The 10173-nt window shown below is 39.7% G+C and overlaps 1 protein-coding gene across 2 annotated transcripts in view; it reads left to right on the top strand.

The window, feature by feature from the left end:
* The first annotated feature begins 290 nt into the window (after nt 1-290).
* Nucleotides 291-10173, top strand: part of DNER (delta/notch like EGF repeat containing) — a 101214-nt gene continuing 91331 nt past the window's right edge. The window contains exon 1 of one of the 2 annotated variants that reach the window (XM_071752091.1): nt 291-723. In XM_071752091.1, the coding sequence (XP_071608192.1) occupies nt 469-723 (255 nt within the window). In that variant the 5' untranslated portion in view covers nt 291-468. Of the gene's footprint in view, nt 724-1263; nt 1327-10173 lie in introns of those variants that run through there. The other variant, XM_071752092.1, reaches the window with a different exon arrangement.

Raw genomic sequence — 10173 nt, 5'->3', positions numbered from 1 at the left:
GATCACGAATGCCTGGCGGGTATTGTTCCCTTTTTGAAGCAGCGTACGCGCTGCGCAGCGCCGGTCCCGGCGGCCGCGCAGCCCGGTCGCCGTTCCCCTGGGTGAGATGGGGAGGGAGCGCATCCCCATCGGCTCTCTCCGCTGCGGCCCGTGCTCAGCCTCGGCTTTAGGGACGCAATAACCCCTGTGCGTTGCCGGTGCCTTGCTGCCCCCGGGAACCTGCCCAGACACCCCGCCCGCCACCCGCAGCCGCCCTCTCCCCTCCCGCCCGGGGCCGGGCCGCGCACTGTGGGCGGGCGGCTGCCCCCTGCCGGGCGCGCGGCACCGGCGGCCGGCTCCTCCTCCCCAGTCCCCGCCCGCCCGTTGCCCGGGGAACGAGGGTAGGAGCAGCCGCTGTCTCCATCCCCTCCTTCCTTCCCCAACGCTGCCCGCAGCGGATCGGTGCCCGCACTCGGACGCCCCGCCGCCATGCCCCGAGTCGCCCCGGTCCTCTTGCTGTTGTTCGCTCTGGCCCAGCGTCGCCCTTGCCTTCCTGCTCCGACCACGGCCGCGCCCTCCGGCCAGGACCCCTGCCTCAGCCAGCCCTGCCGCAATAACGGCACCTGCTCTCCGGTGCCGGCCCGGGGCCCCGGCGCGCCCCGCCGCCTCCAGCTGCTCCTGCCCCAGCCTTCGGCCGCCTACACCTGCGCCTGCCCCGCGGGGGTCACCGGCACCTTCTGCCAGGTAAGGGGCGCTCCGAGAGCACCCTGCGCGCACCCCTCGTCCGCTCCCGGGGTGCCCTCTCCTTCGCGCCTCCCTCCCGTCGTGCGTCCTTGCGCCCGTCCCTGCCCTTGGGTGTCCCCGCTCGCTCTGCGGCTGACTCCCTTCCCTCCTCGGTCCGCCTCACCCCTACCCCGTCTGCCGGCGTCTCTGCCCGCCCTGCCTGGCTCCGCACCGAGCCGTTCCAGTCCCGGTTTGCCGGACGGTCCGCTCCGGGAGGCGCTGAGCGGCTGCGGCCGCTGCTCGCTCCCATGCCGGGCGGTGTTCCCTCGCGCACGTTCGCGCTCCTGCCGGCTCCTCGCGCGGCAGCCGTTAGGGCCGTTAACTGCCACTGCGGGCGGCCTTGGCTCTCCCCTTGCTCTCTGTGAGGGGCCGGTGGCTCTCCGTGTCGGTGTGAAGAGGATGCCGGTGGTGAGAGCAAGCAAGGGGCTCGGAGCCGTGCCGTGGGCTGTCTCCCGAGCTCACGGGGAGAGCAGGTATCCCCGGGCATGGAAGGGACCGGCGGCGGGTGAGGGACTCGGTTAGACGTGAATGACGATGGGGCTGAGCTCAGTCAGTGCCTTCCAGGTTAATCTCGGTACTACAGTCACCCCTCCCCTCCCAGTCCTCTTTATTTATCTAGTATTGATTTATCTTAAGGTGAAAAGGATAGTCCTTGGAAGTGGGTTCTGGTATGCGTTGGGTAGCATTCATTAAATCGTGCCTCCAGCGGTCATTTTCATAGGTTAGGAGAGCTCATTCTCCTATTATGGGTGCTTCTTGGATTAATTTTGAATTCTAAAAGCTTAGAATACTCCAAGTAGGGGTAATGATGTAAAATATAAAATACAGGCACTAAGGTCATGCTGGGATTTAATGTAACAATACAATTGAATTTAATTATTGTCATGTGAAGATTGTATGTATGTGGGCATTTATTTATTTATGCTTCTAGTTTAAGGCTGAAAATTCAGAAATTCCCACAGACTTAATATTCCACATCTTCAGATTGGGAAAAGCAGGTGCAGGGGAGACAAAGAGGCTTATTCCTTGCATATGTATATGATACTATGGATTACTTTCCCTGACAGCAGTGTACAAAAGGCTATTTGGATTGGATACTGTTTCTTTGGATAATACTCTCATTTAAGTGGATTAGAAGCAAGTGAATTAAATTAAATGCAGTCTGCTTTTTAGGTTTCTATTATTGTTCCTTGGTCATGTAGCACCCAAACTGTACTGTTGAATATATGAAAGGGACAGTAATATTAGTGAATAATTTATTGTGTAGGTGAGCACAAAAGTGATTTTAAAGTATGAGCACTACCCACAGAATTCTGTGCTTGCCTTGAAGTGTCTGAGTTGATTGCGTGTAACAACAAAAGTGAAAATACTTACACTAATGAGATTCTGCAAAGTCAGAATGTGGATTAAATAGATTTCTCTTTGGCTAATTTTAGCTGTTATCCTCTTAAGAGTTTTCAATGTCTCTATCATTACAAAGAAAGAGAGCCCTGTATGTTTGCTTCTGCTTGCTGCTGTTAGACTTAAGTGTCTGAGATCCATGATTGAAAGATTAGTGATCCCTCTAAAGACTTAGAGAAAGGGAATGCTTACTGGCTTCATACCTCCTGTGAAGTGTTGTGCCTGGGGAACTGGCTTTAACTGTTGGTCTAATAAAAGAGACAGGCTTCATAGCAATTATGCTTTTCATGAACTAATAAGAGGAAGCTTACAGTGTCATACTTTTTTTTTTCTTTTTATAAAAAACTGTGTTGAAATATGGTTATTAGTTAGCTATGAAAAGTTAATGTGATTTTGAAATGTATCTTTAATTAACTGGAGAGCAGGCAGGTGATTTAAGTGGGTACTATAAACACGATACATCCAAAGTTTTGCTCATTTTATCAAAATAGGTAATGAATAAATACTGTACAAAAGCATTAATTCTTGTATTGCTCTGTTGTTCAGATGCCTAATGTGTTAACCTTATACAATGGAAGGTAAAACCAGTCATTTTCCAATTCAGTGATAATAACAAGGGGTTTTTTAATTTAGTACTGAAGTTGTTATTGAACAGTTGGACTTAAAGAATGGAATACTAAGAAGAAAAAAAGCCCAGGAATTATTATGCTTAAACATGCAAATTATGAAGGGTATATGATGGTTGGACCTGATGATCTTAGAGCTCTTTTCCATCCTTAACATTATACGATTGTGTAAATTTGCATTTTTGGAATTTGTGATGAAACTGGAATTCTTTGGGAACTCCATGTCTAAAATATAGAATTACTTTCATGTTGCTTCTTAAAACGAAGTTAACATTTTGCCAATTCTTGTCAGATGCACTGAGATGTAGAATGAAGGAAAGATGTTCTAAATGTGCCTGCAAATAAACTAGACACAGTTACGTTGATAATGTAGAAGGATTGCTAAGAGTCAAAGTTGGAGATTGCCCAGAAATTTTTTACTATTTTTACTGTAGCTGGTTTTGATCCACTTTACAGTGATGGTCCTGGCATGGGAAGAGTGACAATAATAAAATTGATGTCACATATGTGACATATTTCTAAGAGTCTAGAGCTTTCCTATCACTGAGTAAAGCATTTAACTTGGACTTCTGCCAGTTCCATGACCTTATAATTGCTTTGGTAACTCATTATTTATTTAACAACAGAAATTACAGGTCCTCTTAATATATCCATTCTATCAATTATGCATGTGTATATCTCTCACATTACTTAGGGTTTGAATATACTTTGTTTTGCAGACGTCAGTTTTGTTTTGTTTTGTTATGGATTGTTTGGTTTCATGTTTTGCAAAGTTGCTCTAATTTAACTCTTCTTATGGTTATGATTTTTCTCCCACTTCTTTTTTCACTATTTCAAGTCTCTGTAGAGAAGAAATAGAATTAATGTCTTGAAGGATCTTAAACTTCAGTCTGAGCATGGAAATCACATGTATTCCTAAGGAAATTTTGCAAAAAATATAGTAAATTCAGCTGCCCTTTGGCAGGAATTTGAAATTGGACAGTTCTCAGCTTTACACTGAGAGAACTTTGTGAAATTAAATTGAAACGAAGCAAGTGACAGATACTAAGGTTCCCTAAAATTTACATTGCCTAATTTACTTTGAAGGGCAAATTTTAACCTTTATTTCTAATGATTAATGATTACTCTGTAATTTTTAATTATGTACACAATCCAATACAATCATTTTTTTGATCAAGAAATTTTTATGTAAAAATTTATTTGTGTTAGTGTGCTATGAAATTATTTTAGAACTGTAAGGTAGTAGATAGGAAATGAAAAATTTCATGCCAGATTTGGTAATTTGCTTGAAAATACAGAATCTAAACTTAGTTAATTGCATTAAATTGCATTTTTTTTTTTTTTGGTTCCATGCTAATGCTAATCTTATTGAAAGACTCAAGAAGAAGAAACATTAATTTATTGATAAAGAGAAGAAATATTAATTTATTGATTAAATGCTATCATACAAGCTTCATTTGATTTAGTTGCTTCTCTTGTTTATTTTTTCTTCCTAGATTTACCTCATGTTTAAAATTTGGTGCTTTTTAAGATGGTTTTAGTTATTATATAGGTTGTGTCAGTAATCAAAACTACAAAACGAGTAGTGTCCACGCAATACTGAACCAGCATTCTGACTTTGCAGTGCTTCTCTTCTATATAGTCTGATTATGGATGACTGGATGTTCAACTTACTTCTGAGAGAGACGTGGTAGACACTGGTGTAATAACATTTTTGGGTTAGTATTGAAATTATTAGTATTGAAATAATTATTTTAGTAGCGAAACAATCTCTGGTCTATGGGAGGATTGTTTCTGTTCTAACACCTTGTTACGCTTAAAGTGGAAAAGATTTTAAAAACATCATTGTGGGCAGCATATTTCAAATGGAACTATAGAATGGCGTAATCTAAGTTTTAAAAAGTGAAGGAAGAAACTGATATTATGAAAACCAATACCGATGGACAGAAGCCTATATTTTAAATTTTCTTTTTAGAAAGATTGTTTTTTTCCTTTCTGAATTTCTGCCTGATTATGGTTTTGACCTTCTCTACTTTTCTTTTTGTACTCTTGAATACTAGATGAATTCATTTTTGTATTTGATCACAGTACTCAAACATTAGTAGATTGTAATGCAGTGATTCAACTTTTCATTCTGTGCCCCTTGCTTCTGTTTATTATCCTGTGCTGGGCTTTTGTTTCTTTTTTCTTTGAATTTATTTATCTTCTCAGTAGATTCCCAACACTGTGCTGTTTAATGCTGAATGCAGAAACCTAGGGTTAATGAACTGCTATACAGAGAAGGATTATTGTTTCCTAACTCAATGGTCTTGACAGTAAGTGGTACAAAATTTCATCGGCCAGGTTATTTCAGGTTGCACTGGATGATGCTGTATAAAAGGACATTGTTTAATCTAACTGCTAAATCACCTTCATGGGAGTGTCCTGATTAATTCTTCATGAGGTCCTGTTTTACATTAAGTGCTGACATCGCTTCTGAAAGGTCTCTAAATAATCACTGAATCCACAATGAGTTCACTAGCACGTAAGTTCTATTTTTTCCCCATTTTATACTAATTAATAAAGTCTATATACTTTGCCTATGAGATAGTGTTATGCAAGTGTTTGGTTATGTGACCATTCTGTTTGCTCTTTTATCTTTAATAAGAAGAAATTGTATAGTCAGCAGATGCCTTGGAGATTTCTTGCTATTTGGCTGTAGCTTAACTTTAGTTTTGATAGTTTAGCTTTGGTTCTGAGGTACCCGCTGACTACCTCTGCTACCTCTTGCAGTGATTTAAGGTTGCAGAATTTAAATACTTGCATTGATGCATACGTACACTCTGTGTGAGAAGAAGCTGCAAGAATTCAGGGGTTTTTTTCTTGGAAAAGAGGAAGCTAAGGGGGAGCTACATGCCATCCTCTGCTACCTAATGGGTGTTCGTAAAGAAGATGAAACAAGACTTTCCTCAGACATGGTTAGTGAAAGGACAAGTGGTGATGTGTTATGATAGGGGAAGTTACAGTTAAATCTTAGAAAAAAATTCATCACAATGGTGTCAGTCAAACACTGAACAGGCACTCAAAACAGTTGTGGGTTCTCCATCCTTGGAGATTTGGGACTTGAGTGGTACTATTTTCCTTTGAGGTACCTAACTTGATGCTGTCATTTGTGTACATGTGGCTCTGGAGAAACTTCAGTGAAGCAGGTTTCCAATGTACTATAAGAGTACCACATCTTGAATGCAACGTAAGAAACAACAGAATATGGATGGCAAAAGACCAAAACAAAACAAGATTATGTTATGGCTTAAAATATGGGAACTGTGACTTGTCTCGGTATTACTAAATAATGCAGAAATGCTCTGCTCTTTTTGAGGGCTCTCACAGAATCTTTTACATACCACTTTTCTAGGAAGTACTTGCCTGAGATTTAGTGGTAGGTAGAAGGATTTCAGCTGGATGATAGAATCATAGAGTGTTTAGGATTGGAAGGGACCTTAAAGATCATCTAGTTCCAAGCCCTTTATGTGGGCAGGGGCACCTCCCACTAGATCAGTTTGCTTAAAACCCTATTCATCCTGGCCTTTAATACTTTCAGGGAGGGGACAGCTGCCATAACTTCCCTTGGCAACCTGTTCTGGCAACCTAAATCTCCCCTCATCAAGTTTAAAATCATAACCCTTCATCCTCTCACTACACGCCTGTGCAAAAAGCCCTACCCCAGCTTTCTTCTAGGCCCCCTTCATATATTGGAAAATCTGTATAAGGTCTCCTTGGATCCTCTTCTTCTCTAAGCCGAAGAACTGCAACTTCCTCAGCCTACATTCATAGGGGAGATACTCCAGCCTAGTCATCAGTTTTGTGGCTCTTCTCTGGATACACTCAAGGAGCTCCATGTTCTCCTTATGCTGGACACTCCAGAATTGGGTACGGTACTCCAGGTGGCATCTTGCAAGAGCAGGGAAGAGGGGGAGAATTGCCTCCCTCACCTGTGCTTGTTTTGATGTAGCCCAGGATCAAGAAACCAGAATTATTAGATTATCAAGAATTTCCATTATAATAGGCAGTCACTGCTAAAAACAGTGTCTGCTTAATCCTAAGGATATGTTGGTAGTCTTTTGGGTTTTGTGGGTTTTTTTGTTTTGGTTTGGTTTTGGGTTTTTTTGGGTTTTTTTTTTTTTGGTACTGGGTCTTGTAGCTCACTCTGTTCTTGTTAAGTAGCAAGTCCCTTATGTATTCCTAGTAACTATTTTTGTCTGTGTTACATTTATGTTCCAATGAATCTTAGATTCATTTATGAAAAATGTAAATGTATTATTTTTTTTTCAATTGAATTTCCCTGTTGTATTTTTTTCCCTTTTAGAAGTTATTTCACTCTTCTGTACATGTAGTGAATATTGTTTTTCTTTTCTGCAATTTCCTGTTTAACTGCATAGATTGAGCTAATAACAATATTCCTATTGGTTGCTGGCTAATCTAAGTATGGTCTCTTTTGTACAATGCTCCTCCTGTTGGTTACACATGCTGCAAGGTTACCTGTTCTTTGGGCAACTGCATTAGCAGGAAGGCTTCAGTTATATCCACGGTTTAATTTTATTTTATAAACTTTTGGTTGAACTAAGTTTAGTAACCTTTCTAGAGATGTCTGATTATTGTGTGGTGGTTGCAGAATGAAAGCGTACATAAAGGGCATTCCTGTCTATTGGAAGCACTATGTTTAGCAAAAGTAGGGTTAATTTAATTTAAAATATCTTGATGGTATTTAAGTCAAAATCTGAAGGTAAAAGCAGTATGTGCATTTGATGTTGTAGAGCATAATTTATTCTAATTTTTAATTTTTAATTAGTTGATATATACCGTTTCCCTACTTATATATACAGTATCCCTATTTCGTAGGGATAATGTAAGCACTGAAATAAGTATCCTTAGAGAAACCTTTCACTCAGCACAAAACATAAATTCTAATTGTATTATTACGACAAAAATCTTAAATGGCATTAGAGTTAGTATTCTAACAGTTTTGTAACACTGGCAATGCACATCACGTTGTACACGGAGAAAGGTAATATTTGCTTGATAAGCAAGCTCATTAATTCTATTGGTTAAGTGTAATCTTACAGAGGAGCACTCTTGCATTCAAAAGCTGATTCTCATGCCACATGTGTAACCTGTTTGAGTTCAGTGATATGTATCACTGCCTGGTATTATTTTTCAAGTTTGCTTTGGTTTGTTTTACAATTATACAAGCTGCAGTAATTGTAACAATTATGTGTATTATTTAGTAATATTTTCTGCTGTAAATCTGAAAAAACGGGTGTAAACTCTTTGAAGAAATGTCTGAAAGTGATACATCTTGACTAGAAATAAGAATAATCAGGGCTTGATTCTTGGAATACTCTTTGCCTTGCTGAGTCATGCTGGGCAAGACTCCTAGCACCTTCTTACTAGTATTTCTCACCTATAAATGCAGATAGTTCTTGGTGTTCAAAAGTTTAATTTGTGAATGTGTAGGAAAACTTTAAGAATGAATGCTGAGTGAATAGCACTTTATAAGGAAGAAGCTTATTGATATGCCAGATTCTGAACTGCGTGTCATTGCCGTATTTTATATATTGTATTAACAACCATACTCATTTAGACTACCTTTTTTTATTTTTTTTATTTTTTTTATTTTTTTTATTTTTTTTATTTTTTTATTTTTTTTTTTTTTTGGTCTGGTAAATATTTAGGCTAGCAGTCCAAAGAGTATCATAGTGCTCCGCTGGAAGCAGGGGCAATAGATCAATGATTCGTATTTCAAAGACTTCTGTAACAAAGGTGTTTGTGAACAAGGTGCTCTTGAAAAAGATGAGATCAGGATTCAATTTGACTGTGAAAGTAGGATTGTTATAATGAGATAAGGTCACTGAATGTTAATGATTTTGGGAACTTTGTACGTCATGGATTAGTTAGAACAGCAACCATATTGTGAGAAGACTTCTGGGTATCTTCAGAAACTGTCAGTGGCTGTAAAAGGAGTAACAAGATACGATGCCTTTTCTTTGCAAGCCTTGTTTTCAGTCTAGGTTGCCCTTATGTGATCCTTTGTTCTCAACCCAATATAGTTGAAGCTTGTTGTTGACAAATGCATTAGAGAAGGAGTAATTTCAGCTAACCATGCACGTTGTAAATAAACAGATTATTTGGGAGGAAGATTCATATGTTCTGGTGGTCCGTTGAATAATCCTTGCTGAGCCTGAGTGCTCAAAATGCAAGTAATTTAAAGTGTACAGGTAATGTCAGAGTAGAACAGAAGCTGTTTTATAATGCTGTTCCCTTCTATGGATTCATAGTACTTAATCCCCTGAAATCAACTTGAGGTAATGTTACTTACAAGATAGAGTGGACAGAAACAGATATGACCTGGAGAAAAGGCAACAGAGGTGATCAGTAGATGGGGAAAGATTTGAGCAACCTAAGAGAAAAACACTTGTTCAGAGACATTCAAGTAGGGTCTGGATAAGAGAATATCTTGTGATAAGGATGGTGCTTAAAAAGCTGACAGTTAAATTCTGGGCATCAACTAAGAAAATATATGGGCAATTTCTCTAATTTTCCAGACCTGCCTAGTTACTGTGATCTGCCTTTTAGGTATTTGCAAACAAGGACAGTAACTATCACTGCAAATTACATGGTTTCTCTTTTGTTTCTTATTGAGCCCTAAAGTGTTGTGCTACAAATTCAGCAAAGCTGCAAAAATTCATGCAAATTTTACTTGTATTTTTATTTTAAAGGCTTTAACAGGTGTATGGTGGTTTCTTAAGAAATTAGGCAAATTGTTTTTATCAAAATCAAATTAATTAATGAATCTGAGTAATGGCAAACTAAAATACATGGTTTAGGTTTCATAGAGACTAAGCACTCTATTAATAAATGGTGATTGTCTGTATACCTGTCCTTCTATTGTAATCCATTTTTCACCAAATGCAACTGAACATTGTCAAACAGTAAAGATGACTATGTGGAAGTCTAATAACTTATAAGCTAAGTGGCTTTTGGCTGTCTGGTTGCAAGAGAGTTGCATTCTGGTATTTACTGTCTCCAAAGAACACCACGGTTGTATTCTTGTAAGTAGGAATCTGAGAAACTTTCTTGTTGGATTCTGAATTTCAGCTTTTGATTTTCAGAGTTGAGTTACGTGTGGTTTACTGACATGGGGAGAGTTTGTAAGACTGGATACTTGATTAATTATTTTAAGACTAGAGCATACTGTCTGATAATGGCATATGTGACAACTGAAGAAAATTGTGTTGAGTCCTCTGGGAAATTAACATGTTTAATTGAAGAAAGGACAAATTTACATAACTGTAATAGGATTCTAATGTTAAAATTTGGCTAACTCTTGCCTCTCAAAAGTAATGGA

The sequence above is a fragment of the Heliangelus exortis genome, chromosome 9 (assembly GCF_036169615.1).
Source record: "Heliangelus exortis chromosome 9, bHelExo1.hap1, whole genome shotgun sequence".
NCBI classification, from domain to species: domain Eukaryota; kingdom Metazoa; phylum Chordata; class Aves; order Apodiformes; family Trochilidae; genus Heliangelus; species Heliangelus exortis.
The sequence above is the reverse complement of the archived record's forward strand: the minus strand, read 5'-3'. Positions and strand labels throughout refer to the sequence as shown.